This window comes from Eschrichtius robustus, chromosome 10 (genome assembly GCF_028021215.1).
Source record: "Eschrichtius robustus isolate mEscRob2 chromosome 10, mEscRob2.pri, whole genome shotgun sequence".
NCBI classification, from domain to species: Eukaryota; Metazoa; Chordata; class Mammalia; order Artiodactyla; family Eschrichtiidae; genus Eschrichtius; species Eschrichtius robustus.
Window position 1 is genome coordinate 87371909 of NC_090833.1, and position 17448 is coordinate 87389356.

General features: G+C 43.4%; 1 protein-coding gene across 3 annotated transcripts in view; it reads right to left on the reverse strand.

Annotated features, from left to right (window-relative positions):
• PTCH1 (patched 1) overlaps nucleotides 1-17448 on the reverse strand; it is a 58235-nt gene that overhangs the window by 13151 nt on the left and 27636 nt on the right. For all 3 annotated transcript variants that reach the window (XM_068552819.1, XM_068552820.1, XM_068552818.1), the window contains 6 exons: nucleotides 11979-12097; nucleotides 10942-11344; nucleotides 10210-10519; nucleotides 5262-5404; nucleotides 2974-3157; nucleotides 1237-1517 (listed from right to left, as the gene is read on the reverse strand). In XM_068552819.1, coding sequence (XP_068408920.1) covers nucleotides 1237-1517; nucleotides 2974-3157; nucleotides 5262-5404; nucleotides 10210-10519; nucleotides 10942-11344; nucleotides 11979-12097 — 1440 coding nt within the window. The remainder of the gene's footprint in view (nucleotides 1-1236; nucleotides 1518-2973; nucleotides 3158-5261; nucleotides 5405-10209; nucleotides 10520-10941; nucleotides 11345-11978; nucleotides 12098-17448) is intronic.

Here is a 17448-nt window from a genome sequence, read left to right on the forward strand (position 1 = left end):
ACTTATAACTGAGTTGAAACTAGAGTTTTTGGTTGCCTTGCCCTCCATCCTAAAGAAAGCTGATAGGACGGGGTGAATAAAAGTTCTTTTACGTAAAAGTAGCTTTGCTTTTGCTTGGAGAGTCCATGGACTGAGTGAGGATGACTTGGGAGAAAGGGGACGTGTGGTCAGCTGATGTGGGTCAGGTTACAGCCCCTTCACTTTGAAGAAATGTGGAGTTACTGGGGTGGACAAAGCAAACAGTCAAATCCAAGGAAAAGCTTTTATTTGCCTTTCTTTCATCTGCCTTGTAAAAATTTCTAGGGGGATGGAAAGAAAATCTGTGTGGCAGACTTTGGAGTTTTTTGAGCCAAAGAGGAGAAAATACAAATAAAACAATAAACTACACAGGGACAAAAGAAGGAGAGAATGATCTTTCCTTCTGGAGGTGGGGGGGCAGCAGGCAGTGAAGGGGGAACAGACAAGTACAATAAAAGTTCCCTTTGCTTTCTTTTAATAAGCTAATGAAAGATGGATAACATCAATTGCTTAAGTACCATGAAAACTCCTATAGACTAAACATTTACCTTTAAACATACCTGTTGCACAGACTTATGGTGCAGAAACAAGACCTGGTCTCTGTTTTTATAATTCTGGCATTTTGAAGGCTATACCACAGTTCATGGAATTTAAATACTGCCATGATTTTATTAGCCTCTACACGAAACTTGTTTCAAATCTGAGAGTATTATACTTGGAGAAAGAATGCAAAAAATAGGTTGGTAATACTCGTTTATCAATTCTGCCCAAGAGTTAAAACAAACACACCACACAAAACCATCCCTAAAACCATTTATCCATATACCACCGTCCTAACTTCTCGAATTATCCCTCCATTTAGAAGAATCTTCTCTATATTTGGTCTGGGTTGTAGTAACAAAATGACACTTGAATTGAAAAAACAGTTATGCTTTGCGTGTTTGTATTTAATAAATGCTCAGCTCAATTATGGAAATTGTGCTCAAAAACTCCCCTATCTTTACATAAAAAGTTTAAAGGAGAGGGGACAGAAGATTAAGGCCATTAAAGGCTCTACCTAACCATGAACCTCACCACCTCCAGTAGAATAAATACAGTATGGATGATGCAATCTATACCCTCCTCCAGAGGCCCAGACATAAACAAAACTTCCCGGCTGCAGAAAGAGCTATGCTGAAAGGAATTTGACTTCCACAAAGACCCTTAGAATAAACTCACAATGATCCCGGCCGTCCAGGGGTTCAGGAGGAAGACAGCACACACGAGGAACGTGCAGGCCAGCACCACGCTGATGGATAGGAGGAGCCAGTGGCGGAGGCCGATGTACTGCTCCCAGAAGAGGAAGGGGTAGCCGTTGGGGTAGCTGGAGAGCCCCAGGCTCGTGTAGTTGTTGCAGATCGTTCTGACTTTTTCAATTGCTTCAACGAAGTCTGAGGTGTCACGCAAGCCGTTGAGGTAGAAAGGGAACTGAGCGTATTCGATGGGCTCTGCTGCTGGGACTGGAGAGAGAAGGCAACAGGGAGAGGGCCCAATGGTCAGGGGCTCCTGGCAATACTGAGAAAGGCAAACGGACGCCATCCAAGGGTGGAAGAAATGCAGCAAGCTCCCACTGTTAGCCATCCCAGATGTGCATCCCCGGATTCTCCACAATTGCAATAAGAGAAAGAACTCGGCAAGAAAGTCCACTTAACCGCACCTCTTTCAACATGAAGGACAAACGATACCAATGGTGGTCTTCAGGTCTTTACAGTTTCAATCTTTGGTTTAAGAAATTTTAAACAATGATCAACCTTTGATTTTGGGGGAGGGGTGTGTGGAGGAGGAGCCTGTGATCTGTGTATTGATTTACCCTTAGATTTTAATCTCCTAGAAGCAGTCACTCTTTGTAATGGGTCTAAACAACTTAAGAATTCAATTGTGAGAACGTTTTTTTTGTTCAACTGACACAAGTGAAAATACTAAGTTCAAACTGTTTTACTCAATCACTTATGAGAACAAAATAACTCGAAAGCCATGCTTTACTGAGAAAAATGCTTGACTTTCTTATCCTTTTAGTGATCTAACACACTTAAACCTTCCATGCTTCTTTTTTTAATGCAATGCTAAGTCTTCAGCAGCAGGGGAAGAAATCCTCATACAACAAGCATTTAGTTGCTGCCGTTGTGTGTTCCAGACCCTCTGGGGTCATTCAGTTGACTTGCTAAACATGATTTGCCCTATTATAATCTCAACTATAAATTTTCATTAAGACAAGCCTTGGCTGCTTGCCACAAGGCTCTGAGGTTTAGATACAGGGAAGCACAACCCGCCTGCTCTCCAGCCATGTTCGCAAAGGGACCTGTCTTCTTTCTCACGTCCTCCCTTGGCCTCGTACCCAAGGTATACGCTACTAATATCTCTAACACAAATGCAAATTAAATCCATCCAGAACCACCTTTCAAAGTCGGGGCTGAGAGGTGAAAGGAAGAGGACGCTGATGTATACAGACTTTTCTGCTCCGGTTTAAACAGCTTTGACAGAGTACAGGTGCTTGGTGGCTTATAGGAATGACCCAACTTGCCAAAAATCCCTTCAACACCAGAGTTGACAAAGTTAAGATAAACATATAATCCCCAGCGATAAAACTCTGCAACAGTAAAACAACACTCAACCTGGAGGCGTCCCTAACTTTCACATGGAACAGCTGGCATTAAAGAGAGAGGCCTGGTGGACGTATTAGAGTCAAAGGCATGAAGGGAGATTAGAGACTCTTATTTCTCAATGTGATAGAGCATGAGTTGCATTCGATTACACATCCTCATCTGTCTCCCAGAGTTTTAAACTAAAAGAAATATATTGTTCTGTTTACACTGTTGAACCCTGGGTAGTGTCAACGGATGAGGGCTGTGACTGAGCCTGGAGGTATGGGGTGTAAGGAGCCCCATAAGCTTGCAGGCCCAGTGGAAGGCTACTTACTTCTCAGCCTGGTTTCTGGCATGTAGTCGGCTTTGTCATGGACCCACTCAGGACGGTGAGGCCGGATGTTGGCTTGGGAGGCGGCGTAAGCCACGGGGTCATTGCTGACCCAAGCGGTCAGGTAGATGTAGAAAGCGTTGGGATTAATGATGCCGTCTGCATCCACCAGGCGCCGTTTAGTCAGCTGCAAAATGGGCAGAACAGAAGCCTTTCAGAGGGGTGCTTGGGGTAAACACACTCCTGCCTAGAGAGAATAGGAGCGGAGCTCTGCACCAGCATTTGCAGCAGAGGAGAGAATGCCCACTGTTTGCAAGTACAGAAAATCCCATCAGAACACCTTTGGTTTCTTTCAAAATGCACTTATCAGAGGATGCAATAATCGGCATGTTTATAACACACACACACAGTTCTGCAGAAGGCCCAGGAATGGACTGAACCAATTAAATCTGAATGCTAAAAGGCTGTCTGCAGCCAAGGCGGAGAATGAACAATCTGAAGAAACATATTTATAGGAGAGGAAGGGGGAAAAAAACCTGGCAAGAATCCCCATACACGTCTGTGTGCAGTTAACCTCTGCTGTTAACACTAAAGGAAATGCCACCCAGTAAATGGAGGAGAGCTATAAAAATAAAACAACATCTGTATAAATTTTGCTAACACTAGCCTCCTATGACCTGTGTATTCAAAAAATGCCCATCGCCAGAAAGTGGAAGGGACGGGTGCACAACCTTGGTCTTTCTGGGAATCTTATTCTGAGAGGTGGTCACACATAGTACGCCACATCCTGTGAGGAAGCCAAATACTAGGCTCCCTCTAAAGTGGGTCTGTGGGCCTTGCATAGGTGAAAAACATCAGGAGACAGATATACATAGACACACACGTATGTATGCATATACTTTTTCCTGTTTACTTTAGATTGAGAACTGGTTCCAATGCGTTCGGTCTTTTTTAACAAAATGAAAACACCAGTGACAGAAGTTAATAGAGAAAGAGTGAAGGAAGAAAGTGGAGGAGAGTGAGAGAACTAAATTTTAGGGATCTGGATTCAATTAATCCACAGGATATGTAACAACTGTATGTCTTCAAGCCATCTCTGGAATTACATAGTACAGCTCACGGCCTCCACGCACAAAGCACGCTCTTATCCCTCCCAGGCAGAGGAAATGATGTCCGGGGGCCTGGCCCAATCACATTTGTTCCACAGTGTCCCTGGTCCCTAAAACCCAACCCAGCCCCCGGGCATCCCCGCTATCTCTCAGACGCCTCTGCCCGCATCCTGGTCAAACCAGACAGCATGCCCCATGTGGCCATAAAGCACCAAGTTCACACTCCATAATAACTGAACAATGTACTTTGTAAATCTGTCACCTTTAATGCCAGCAAAAAAGGGGAGACAATAAACAGAGCTGCTAGGAAGATCATTAGCATGACGGTTTTCTGCCTGAAGTAAGTAAGTAAGTAAGCAAGTAAGCTACAAAGACCAGAGGGAATAGGACCTGGGGAAGCCAGTAGTGGGGCTGGACTCATCTGAAATCTGAAGGGTCCAAACGCCCTCCCCAGCATGCCCAAGGAATCAAAAGGGATATGCTGGAATCCAAGTGTCACAGCGAAGAGGCAAATGCAGTTGGAGAATATGATTACCAAATAGAAACAGTTCTTCTTACTTAGGGGGTAAGCACAACAGTGAGTCCACTCAGATTCCAAGGATCTGCATTTCCATCTGCCTCGCTCATGAGAGAGCAGTCTGTCTGTCCTCCTCTACCCCTTAGGCCACAGTGATGCAAAGGAATCAAACATAACAAATCTTCCTATCCTTCTAGTAACCTCTCCTAACCCATCCGTCCACCCCAAATTCTATTCTTTCAAATTCTGCTCCCCAATGGATCCACCTTTCCAAGTATGAATAAAACCAAGACTGACATGGTAACAAGCACTAGAATTCGAAAGAGAACAATGCAACACAGTATGTCTAACATCTGAAAGAGTCTGCATTGCCTCAACTATACTTTCTTCTGACAATTGCTCTGAAGGTAAGTAACACACTTGTCCCCACTTGACAGATGAGCAAGGTGAGGCTCTCTGGGTTGCCCGCAGTCACACCATTTGCTGGTGGAATGAAGAGAATTAGAGCCAACTCGATATTCATTCTTCCAGCCCCCGATGCCTCAGATCTGCAGAGAGCACAGGCTGGGATTGCATGCTGTCAAGCAGTCTTCAGTGGCAGCTGCCCCAAAGCCCTGCTCCACGACGCCCTCCGAAGCTCCCATGGTGTAAGGCAGTGAGTGTACCTGGCTGATGTCGATGGGCTTATCACGGCTGCCGGTTTGCACCAGGAGTTTGTAGGCAAGGACCCCATCATCTGATCCATTTTTGTAATTGTTTGGCATGATTTTCCCAGTTTCCCAGTCACTGTCAAATGCATCCTGAAGTCCTAGAAAAGGGAAATGTGTGTAATACATTATAACTCTTAACCAGAATGATCCTGGTCGTAACAGGGTGTGCTGAGGACAGTAGAGTGTTTGCCATCAATCCCAAACACTCTACATTCTACTTGTATTTGACTTCATGTGACACTATTAGATTTTTCGTGAATGAACTTCAGGTTGCTGATAATCACTGTCTCAAAGGCAGAAGGGGAGAATATTCATTTCTAGGAAACAAATACACATGTTTTACCTCAAAAAGCCCCCCAAACTCCCCTTCTTCTCCCCCATGACAAAAGAAAGCAAGAGGGCTGGGTGAGAAAGACACGCCAGGCCCATTCACCGTTTAGTGCCACATCAGGTGCTAAGCCATGGGTTCTCCGATACAACCAGAAATTCCACTCAGAGCAGGAAAAACACATTCAAACTCCCAACTTCAAACGGCAACTCAGTTGCTTCTCCAGCCCAGGGTGAGTGAACATGATTCTGTCAATTTGTTCCATCTGTTCGACTTGTGGAGCTAATACAAGCTGTGGGATCGGCTGCCAGGTTGTGTAAAGATCACAGCCGACACCTATTCACTCTGGACTGTTCTCTTCCTCTCTGCCACCCTTCCTCCAAGAGGGGGTGTGGAGGAGAGAGGAGTAGGGATCTTGTGTGCATGTGTGTGCAGGGAAATACCTCACAGGGTAAATTTGGATCAGATTGAGAACAGGAAGCCACAGGCCAATAGAAGGGGGCTCTGTGAGAACAGATGACAAACCGCAAGGCCAAGGAGGGGAAGGAAAGAGCTTTCTGGGCTTGGGGGATGGGCGCCCACCAGCCCACCACACACAGCTGCGCTTGGCCTCTGTAATCAAAACCATCATTACAGACCTGACGGTTTGGCTACAGCTGTAAAGAGATAAGCGTGTTGGAAGAGAAAACAGGGCCCTGGTGACCCGGCCCTCGGGTCTGAGCAATTGCTGGCTCACACACACTCTCCTCTGACACCCCCCCCCTTCCGTAGCCCTGCTCCCCCAAACCACCTCCCACGTTGAGCTCCCAAGCCCCAGCAGCCCAGGAAGCCACATCTTCTGAACCAGCTGCACGTGCATGGGTTAGACGTGGCCAGTAAGGAGGGAGAAGGGTTTGTTTCATTTCACGACACGCCCCCGGCTCCCCGCAACACACAGAACTGGTTCCGTTCGTGCTCAAAATGGTTAAACTCTTGGGGTTTGGAGTTGGGGGGAGAAGGGAACACAGGACTCTCTCTCTCGTTCTCTCTCTCTGTCCCAACTAAGCCTTCCTTCCGACATTGCTGTGGGCGTTGTTTTCACAGGAACAATTTGGGGATGAGGGCCTTGGGCTCGGTGGTGAAAGAAGGCCCTGTTTGGGGAACGTGGAGTGGCCGCAGGGCCGGGCGGGGAGACCACCGGGATGGCTGCGCTCCCCTCTCACACAGACGGTTTTTCATAGCGAGGCATGCATACAACCATCAGTATTGAACAGATGTTATTTTATTACCTAAAGCCTTTTTTTTCTGTTTTTGAAAAAAATAAACAGGAGAGAAAAAAACAACCCCTACCAGAAAAGAGGCCTGTTTTGTTTTCCTCACCATAATAGAATTTCCATCACTTTGTGGCTTGTATGGCACTTTAACCCTTTCCTCTTGACCTGCTAATCCTGAGGGGCAGCTCATGCTTGTTGTGAGTGTGGGGCTGTCTAAGCATTTTACATTGATTACCCCTCGTTGAATTCTTAAAACGACCTCAGGAGATAGCCTACTAGTATTATGGTTCCCACTTTACAGATGAGGCTTGGGAACGTGAAGTAACTTGAGGAAAGCCACCCAGCAGGTAAGTGCTGGAGCTAAGCTTTGAACCCAGGCAGCCTCTTCCAGAGTCAGCTGGAACCACGGATGCTCTAAATTGCCCTGAATGCACTATGGTGCCCAGGAAACAAACATCTGTTGAAGGCACGAGAATAAGATAGCAGAGTTAACGTGGGCACCAATGACATCTGGTGGCAAATAGGGGGCCCCAAAAATCTGAGTGCGGTTTTAAGATATTTATACTCTAAGACTCTGGGGACACCCTAGAGTGAAACAAGGAAAGAAAGATCTGATTTGGGGAGGTCAACCCTGTTGGCAATTCCACTCAACTCATCACCTACGCTGCTGGCCCCCTACTTGCCATTCACTCTGCTGGGGCTTCACGATGAATGGGAAATAATCACTGACTTCACAGAAAAGTTAAGTTCTTTCATAATTAGTGTATTATTTTCTGATTAATTATCAAAAGGCTCAAGTAACAATGGTTTGGCCTAAGTGCATGCACACTATACAGTCCTGACACAAAACAAGGAACAAGGATTTGCTTCTTCCCTTGGCCAAATATTTCACATTCCAACACATGCATACTGTAGGAAAGAACTGTGATGTTTCACTTATTTTATGGCAAAACATGAAAGTTTTAGCTAGACCTTTTTCATTTAAAATATTTTATACTAGAAATGATTTTCTAGTGTGAAGTTCTGAGTTAGTTATCTCAATTGCCAATTTTTCTTTGATACAGGACACTAAAAAGAAAATGCTAATCTAAATTTTATTTGCATATTTCAGTGTGAAATATAAACAAATACCATTTGTACAGTGTGGTTTTTATCTCCAAGGTCACCTTATTTGCATGTATGTTTAAAGGTGACATTTGAGGTAATTTCTGTATTACCAATATACATTTTTATGAGTAAATCCCTCCTCCCCCCAAAACTACTGGAATGTTGCTAAAGACCAATGGGATGACATGGTTTGTAATGGTCATTCCATTAAAAACTAATGAGGGTCCCATCACTTAGCAACCACACAAAGTGCTTTGAAGGAAAGCTGACTCAAGGATAACTACTTCCTAAGAGGAAATGTTCAAAGACCAAATCAACCACTCAATAGGCCTGAAAAATGTCTAGGCAGCCGGTGGTCCCAGGATCTGGCCATTCCGTGTACACTGCTCTGCTGGACCTTGGCAGAGTCAGATGCAGAGGTCTAGGGCTGGCTGGGACGCTGACCAGTGGGCATGAATGGATCTTACTTGGTCTAGGTGGGTGCTGTTCACTTAGCAATCAAAACATGATTCAAACGCACCTTTTAAAAAGATTCCCAAGTCCAACTGCTTTAGGTCTTTAAAGGGATGAAAGCATGGGGATAATTTACAATAGGCTATAAAAAGGCTAGCCCTCTGCACTGCCATGAGACAATGCCCCTCTACCCTCTTCCGAAGCTCCGCCTAACATGCCATATTGAACATCCAAAGGAATGGCCGAAGACACTGAAATCAATTCCAGGATAACCCTCCTTTGCTCAGATACTGGCAGTGCTCTGCAGATCTCTTTGTTATTTGTGGCAAGTTATTTGCATGTCTTTGGCCAAAGGGGGAAAAATGAAAAGCAGGGAATCTCTCAACTTTCTCTTCCTCTTTTGATTCATTATCTGAAAAAAAAAAACCCCACTGCTTCCCAAACTACTGTAAAAAATAAGACTGGGAACAAATTCAAGTTAATCTCACGAGCATGTTAAAAAATAATGTTAATGTCATGTAGTTCTCTTTGCCTTCCTCAGAAAAAGAGTTCAAATCTGGTATACATGCACAAACAAAATTCTAGGAACACGAGTCAGAGACAGAAACTGTACTGAAGAATTTTCAATCAAATTCAAGTTGTTTACCATTTCATGCACACTCACAGGGAAATTGGCTGCTTAATCTTTACATACAAGTGTATTGACTTAAGACCAAAAAAGGCACTTAAATCTGTGTTTAAACAAGCCTAATTAGGTGGGAAATTAAGACAATCATTTGGATAACTTCAGCCAAAAAATGTTGGGGCCATAATTATTTGGGTATTTCAGTAAGAGTATTTTTGCTTGAATTGTGTGGATAATTATCTTGATTCTCCACTTTACTTTGCATGTGTCAACACAGAAGAAATGAACAGATGTTCTTAGAATCACTGAATACATTCATATTCAGTCAGCAGTCAGGAGCAAGTTTAAGGCCCTCTTTCTCTCCAGTTGACTACTATTTCCTAGAAAATGTTTCTAAGAGCAAGGTAAGAAGCTGAGAAAGGCATTTTAAAGCAGAAATTGATTATTTATGATATACTATGCAATGTGATCAAGCAATTAAGCTTACTCCATGTTAAGTCAAAAGATGGTCAAAATATGGAATTTTAAATTATATTCACCAATGATGCAAAACTACTGATGTAGTAAGTTACAATTTGGCAGTGAGTCAGCCTAGAAATTCCATTAACACTTGGATTTCACTTGGTCACCAAACTAGCCACCATTAAAAAAAAAAAAAAGAGTACTAGAAGCATCCAGCTCCATATTTTATAACCTACTTTCCCATTTCCTGCTTTAAAATGCCTTTCTCAGCTTCTTACCTTGCTCTTAGAAACATTTCTAGGAAATAGTAGTCAACTGGAGAGAAAGAGGGCCTAAACTTGCTCCTAACTGCTGACTGAATATGGATGTATTCAGTGATTCTAAGAACATCTGTTCATTTATTCTGTGTACTCATAAATTCTTACAGAAGTTCCTGAATCAGCCATTTGAACTGTTTGCATCGTTTTATAGGTAAAAACCAGATTTGGGAGCTGCCCCAGAAAGAGTCTATATAAGAATTTTAAGCAACACTTAGAAGTCAATGAAACATGTCAGTGTTACATTATAATCTAACACTTTAATAAAGTGAACAAAGGGAACTTGTAGAAGCTGAACACACCAAAGACCAAATGGTGAATGTTTACAAAGGACAAGGGCCCTCCGGCAGCATCTTACCTTGGAGCCAGTCTCTGAAGTAGTGCAGCCACATTTTGGGAAGCTGTTTATTTTCTTCCAACATGACATACTTCACATTACTGAAACTCTTATGAAGGTCGTAAAGTAAGTGCTGGATATTCGGGTAGTCTGCTTTCTGAGTGACTATATACATGTTGTAGAAAGAGAAGTATTTGAACTGTGCAGCAATAAAGTCATATTCTCTAGTTTCCCGAGGCACAATGTCTGTAAGGTCCAGCCCATCACGCACTCGGGTGGTCCCATAAAGGCTGACCCCCAGCAGGCCCAGGAAAAGGAAGATCACCACGACCTGCAACAGAGTAAGGGGCCCAAGGTCAGACCCGGAGGAACATAACCGACTCTCCCTTGACAAAGATGGGCAGTTTGGTTTATACCTCACTCTTACCATCACACTGTCCAGATGTACAGTGTAGGGGTCGTTTTCCCAGAGGAAAAAACATAAAATCATGGTAATCGCATTTTTTAAACAAGCTCATTTAGAATCAAATCTTTTAAATGCAAGGAGTTGACGTAAACTGAAAGAAACATTTGCCACATAGAGACGCACTCCTGTAGAAGATGAGCTCATTACAATGGCCTCAAGCTCTAAATGGACTGACTCGTTAGGAGGCCTGAAATACATCACATCTGAGGAAGCAATCTGATGAATTCCAAAGGTGCCTGCTCTGTTATTTTTTGCAGACAGTACGAGTCTTCTGTTTTGGTAATTACCTTGGCTTTTGGTTTCAAGAGGAAAGGGGCATAGTGCTTCTCGGCAAAAGATGAGAGAGTCCACTTGCTGCAGGGGGGCTCAAGGCAGTGGAGGCTAGAGTCAGAGAACTGGGAGAGCAGGTCCCTCGTGGAGCTGGTGCTCTCGGGGCTCTGGCAGCTGAGCGTGTCCTGGGCCACGGTGACGGGCTGCACGGAGATCTCGGAGCGCGGCTCGGCAGTGGTGTAGTACACGTGCGTGTGTGGGTCGTACTCCGTGCGAAGCTGCACCGTGGATTGCATGGTGATCTGGGTTTCGTGGGCGAAGCTGTGGCTGCTGTAGGGGGGCGGGGGGCTGTAGCGGGTGTTATTGTGAGTCTCCGTGTAGGCCTGGGGTTCAACCTGAATCACTCTGCTGACACAGGGGCTGAAAGAGGGGGAAATATGTTGGAATGGTATACCGAAACAGGGAAAAGGCGCTTTCATTTTTGCCAATGACTGATATTATCCACTTTACACAGCTCTGATTTAGGAGCAAAACATAGCACTGAACTCCACAAACACCATCCGGTTTATCTATCTGGACGCAGACATGAGTCAATCAAAGGAGGCCAAATGGATGGTTGATCCTGAATTTGGCTGACAAAAATCAAATTACATGCTGATGAACCTCTTAATGCATAATTCCTTTAAAAAAACCCAAAACCAAACCACCCAAAGGGTGATATGTTTTCCAGATGGTGGTTTTCAACCTTTGTTCTGCCCTAATCCATAGAGATACAACACATTCCCAACAATCAGCAATATTGGTGTGTGGTAAACTATGATCATGTGTATCACAACCTCGGGGCTGTAAGAATGTTCAGTCGAGGGAGGGGAGAACCCCAGGGTTCCGATGGGGACTCCGATGTCCCCCAGAGGAAGCATCCTCTGTCCATTATCTCCCCTGCGTTCATCACACTGTTAACTACGCTTCCTTCTAAGTTCACAGACTGAAAATTTCTCTGAACATTACCACTCTGTTCCCAACAAACAAAGGCCACAGGGGACAGAAAATGTACCTTGTAAAACAGCAGAAAATATCCAATCTCCTGTCCTCACGTCGATACAAATCCATGCTGAGAATTGCAGGAAAAATCAGCAGAACCATAGCAAAATTGAATACCACTACTACAGCCGCCTGGGAGAAAAAAAAATGTAGAGGTCACTAATACATTTCCTCCCAGTCAGAGGACTGCTTTGAAAATAAAGATGCTTTAAACAAAATCTTTCTTTCACTTTCCTAACTGAGGTGTTTAAGCCTGAAATAGATGCTGGAGTTTCTCATCACTTTGTTTCTCGTCCTTCGTTAAGAGACCATTTGACTAGAATAGAGGCTCCCATCATTCCTTTCCATCTCTAATAATTCCATGAGCCCACAGGGTACAAACACAGGAACTAAACTAAACCAAACTGACAAAAGCAGAACAGAGAATATGCTTGAGATGTTTTACTTTAAGATAAAGAGAAACATTTCCCTCTTAGAACATTTCAAAGAGTTCACGTAGCCCTGATTTTACATTTAGAAAATTTATATATAAAGTGGATCGAGTATATCCAAATGTCACCTTTAAAACACAAAATAAAAATTCAAACACGTCCCCTGAGGTTTTTAATAGGCACATTCCAAATAGCCTCTGGAGTAGCCTGTGGGGTGTGCGAGCGCAGTAACATAAAAGGTCAAGGAGAGTTAAGCAGAAATTCCTGTGTGTGATTCTAGTGTGCAGAATAAATAAGTACGGATTCAAAAGTCACTCCATAACCGAGAATAAACACAGGGCTAGATTCTGTAGCGCTTTGGCAAATCTCCTGCTGACCTAGTAAAAATTACACAATTGGGCTGTTAATAGGGGAAAGTCAACAGAGGACAGTTGAAAGGGCTCTCCCGTACAGAAAGGCATGGAAAGAAGCAGCATGATAAAAAATGCAACTGGAATGCTAAGTAACCAAGAAATCATCAGAAAGTTTTTTTGAAAAATAAAAACTCTTACAAGGTTTTTCAAAGAACTGCGTAGTTCTAAAACCTTCTCAAACTGGGTAAACATTTCAGGGTGAGAAAAGAAAACCTGATTACAACTGGTACCGAACAACATCAGAGGAGAACCTTGCAAAGGTCTCTGGAGAGTAATCTGTGAATTTATGCTTGAGGTGAAATAGCAAGCCCAAGTTCTGGAGAGATGCTTTTTTCGATAATTAATTCCCTGTCAAGTCTACAAAACCAAAAATTAACCAAGAGTCTCCTAAAAATGACCCAACCCCTCTCTTCTTAGTCTGCCTTGAAAATTCCTCATCAATTCAAAATATATGAAACATGTTAACTGGCCACTCTAATGTATATAAGGTACTTTAAAGACCTGCCTAACATGTTATAAGCAAATCACTATTTTGACTAGAGGATTTATCTAAGAGGCAAATAGAAAAAAGAAAAGTCAGGGCAGCGTATTGGGTATGGAAGACACAAATAAGACAAAATCCTGCTCTCAAGGAAAGACACAGCCAGAACTATAAACAAATTACAATCTAGACTGACAAATGTAGTAACAAAAGCATGCCAGGGTTCCAGAGTGGCTCAGAGGAGGGGGAGCATGCAGGTGGGGGTACACATGGGGGTGGGGAGAGTGGTCAGAAAAGGTTTCGTGGGAGATGGAGAAGACAAAAAAGGATTTGGGGAGGACCAGGGAGGAAGGATGCATGGAGGAAATCTGATAGGCCGTGTCTGAGCTTAAAAGCTATGCAGCACTGCTGGGTTTAAAATTCTGTTGAGGGAAGAGAAAGGAGGAGGAGGAGTGATGGGAGGTCAGGTAGTTAAGTTACACACGATCCGTTCGATTCTTACAGCAACCAGGAGGCAGACGTTAGTCCTGCTGTCGACCCTTTACCTAATAAAGACCCGTGGTGCAGAGGAAGGTCACCTGCCTGAGGTTCCCAGTAAATCGGATTCAAACACAGGCTTGATGCCTAAGCCCCCAGCCCAGCTGGGACCTGGGAATTCTTGTTAGATCTGATCACCTCCGGAAGGGACAGACACGGGGGCAGGGTTAGGATTCCTGACCAATCAGAACATAGGGGAGAATGCGTCTGATCCTCAAGGGTTTTCCAGGAAAACTTAATCTTGGGGGGTGGAATCCTGCCAGCTTTTCTTTTTATTACAGTCATGCTTAGAATTCAGGAGTGTAATGCAGACAAGAAACTCTGGGCATCTCACTTTGAACAGAAGTTTCTGGGGATGAGGATAGAGACTGTGAAAAGCTAAGCCATGCAGGTGTATACAGGTGGCCCAGATGTTGTGGCCAAAACAACACTGATGCTTTCTGCCGTGGCTGGGGAATGTATCCGATACCAGCCTCATCCATCAGAGAAATCTGATGGGCATCTTGCTTGGTCTGTTTGTGGTGGAAATGGAGAAATGAAAGAAGAAACCCAAGGTAGCTTCCCATCTAAACTTACTGTCCAACAGCTTATTACATATATAGGTAGGACATTTACTGATGAGAAAGTAGTAGAACTTCAACATCCTCTAAAGTGCACTGAAATAATAAAAACAAACAGCAAGGATTTCTCAGTTAGGGAGAAGTGTTGCTGCTAGAGCAAAGAGCACTTTAAAAAACTTCAAGTAAATCTGAAAAGATGACGGGGATGATCCTGCACTGTCCATCAATTCTAATTGCTGTGCTTAAAGGAAATGTCCCATTCCCCTGCAAAGCGTCTATGGGTGGCCCCACTGAGACACTTGCAGAGCAGAGAGGAACTGGCCCTGCCTAGAGGGGCCCTCGTCTAAACCCTCTTACCATTTGGAACAATAAGGCATTCTGTTCTGGGACTTTTCATTGAAGAACAAATGCCATTCAGTTACCAGCAAAGCCCCAGTGTAGGGCATTCGTTCTCAAAGAATTATAGACAGTGCCACTGCTTTCTGGTATAGAGGTGGCATTTGGACAGATGGATAAAGATTGACAAGGAGATTTCTTTGGGAAAAAATTCTATTTATTTTGGCAAGGTTACAAAATTGGAAAGGCTCCACAAGGAAAAGTTCTAAACGTGGGTTTATTACTGGACAGAACCATTTTGGATATGTCCTTCTGATGCTTAATCTATAGTATCCTGAAAATACAAATACAAATGAATACCCAAAGTTACAACGTGACACAGTTACTAAAGTAAAGAGAAACTATATAATGGTCAGTTTCAAATGTCAATACCTTTTAAAGGGAACCAAGTGTAAAATTTCTGATGGCTACTGCAAAAATCATGGCATGCTCTTTTTTCTTAAATTTTCTATTCTTTTTTTTTACTTTTTGTTTTTGTTTGTTTTTTGACAGAGAATGAACCAGTATCACAGGAAGCCATTCTCTAATAAATGAGAACTTCTAGAAGCTGCAGATGCAATTTCTAAAGTGATACTCCAGTGCCTTGGAATAGAAATGCAAAACCAACAGTATTCATTTCATCTCAGTAAGGTGCTTACCTTGGGAGAACTTAGCGTACTGGATTTTCTAAAAGGCGTAAGGAAAACTCATGTAGCTTTTCAGACCACCACACCATAGGATATCATTAAAGGAGAGTATGCCTTGATGAATCATCAGTTTGTACTGAGAGAGGAGAGGAGAAAATGAGAGAGAGGGACAAGAAAAGAAGGAGTGTGAGGTAAAGCAGATAAAGAACAGCGAGGGAAAAGGCAGGCAGAGAAGGACAGAGGCAGGAGGGAGGGTCCCACTGTTAAAAGACTCTAGGACAGTTTCTCAGTACCAGAATCTGCTGTATACAAGACAAGAGCAGGCTATCAAAGGGTGCTGCACACGTGCATGCCTGTGCAAAAGGCATCCTAAAACTTCAGTTGTACCAATAAATTAGTGGGCATCTTTTATTTACTTTCCATATTACTGAGCAGTTAGATATATTTTCATTTTCCTTGGACTTTGGTCCCACTTTCAGATTTAATTTATTCATTTATTCACTCACTACTTCTATTTCTATTTTCTATATGTTTATAATAAAATGAAAATAAGCTTTTTTTTAGTATTTTTCTTTTGGGGGGCCTGGTGGTCATAGTGATGGGTACAAAATCTTACACCAAATAGTACACAAGTCTAGTGTCCCAAATGCAGTAAGATCACTAGCTGCTTAGAGGCCTTTATCGGTAATTAGTGAAATAAGATTCATATCTGAAGGCTAGAAAAAGAGCTAAGTGTGTTGACAAAAATATAAATAGAAACCTAATCTATGATTTGTCAATTTCTCTTCCTGGTCACAATCCTTAGAACCTTTTGGTGATTAAAAGGAGTAAAGCAGTATGAATAAGCTGGATGGATGTAACAACAGTTTAAAAAGTGACACCAAAAATAGTTTCCTTTAAAAACCTGGCCATCTCATGAATCACTATCACATTGTAAGACAGAAGGAAAAGGGAAAGCCACTGCTCCTTTAATCTTCCTTGGAAAACAGTTGGAGCTTTAAAATTTGAATTTAATTCACAAAACCTCAGTAATATCCTTGAGAAATCAAAACCCTAAACCATTTCAGGCTTAGGAAGACCACGCCACAAACTGGGCAAGTAGCCTTCTTTATCTGCTGCGTTGACCAATTTCAGGATTTCCCACGAGTTTCAAGCAGCTGAAGAGCAATGCCAGTACTTTAACACCAAGGATAGAACTGACCATAGCTACATCCCCAGTCGCGGGAACTCTCCATTCTTACAATTCATGTTAGCTGGCTCTTTGGAAAAATATCTCAGAGGCCTCTAGATGTGAAAGGGCCTGGTTTGGAAGGACAGAACAGAACAATGATGGACCAAATTGCTCTGCATATAAGTGCTCTGCATATAAGAAAGGGAGAGGAATTCTGTGTTTTCTTGGGCAGCTTGAGAGTCTGGTAGGGAACCAAAAGGAAAGAGAAGAGGGGCCAGGAAGAACAAGGAAGGAGAGGTGGCAAGTAAGGGCTGGCCAATCCCTCCTCACACAGTGAGGAATCTAACGCTCAATTTTAAGTTATGGCCTGGGCTACACTGCAACCTCACCCTCATATCAGTGAAGTCTGCTCTGTGCAGCGGCTTTGTGCTGGGGGCTGCTTTAGGGAAATCAAGAGGTGGTAGCCAGCAGGGGAAGGGGGTGAGCACAGAAACTGAGAGTGGAGTTTAGAAGCAGGGACGAACAAGAGCTGGCTGCACCAGGCCCCAATCCAAAGGACTCCTGATTATCTGGAGTACGGGCTTATAGGCGTCCCACATGGAGTGGCCCCGGTACCACTTTAGTTTAACTATAAAGGAAAGGGCAACTCCCAAGGCACTGGGTCATGAGGATACCCAGGCCTCAGGCTTCTGAGCTATAGGGCTTTAAAGGAAAGAAAGAACCCTAGAACTTTCTTTCAGAGGGAGTGTCAAGGTTATTGCTTCAAGAAGCATCCACCCAGAAGAAAGAGTCCCAAAAGCTGGCATGCTGCTTTACTTCATGGTGGTAGTACTGCAAGCACATCACTGGAGAAAAGCAGACCTGGAAG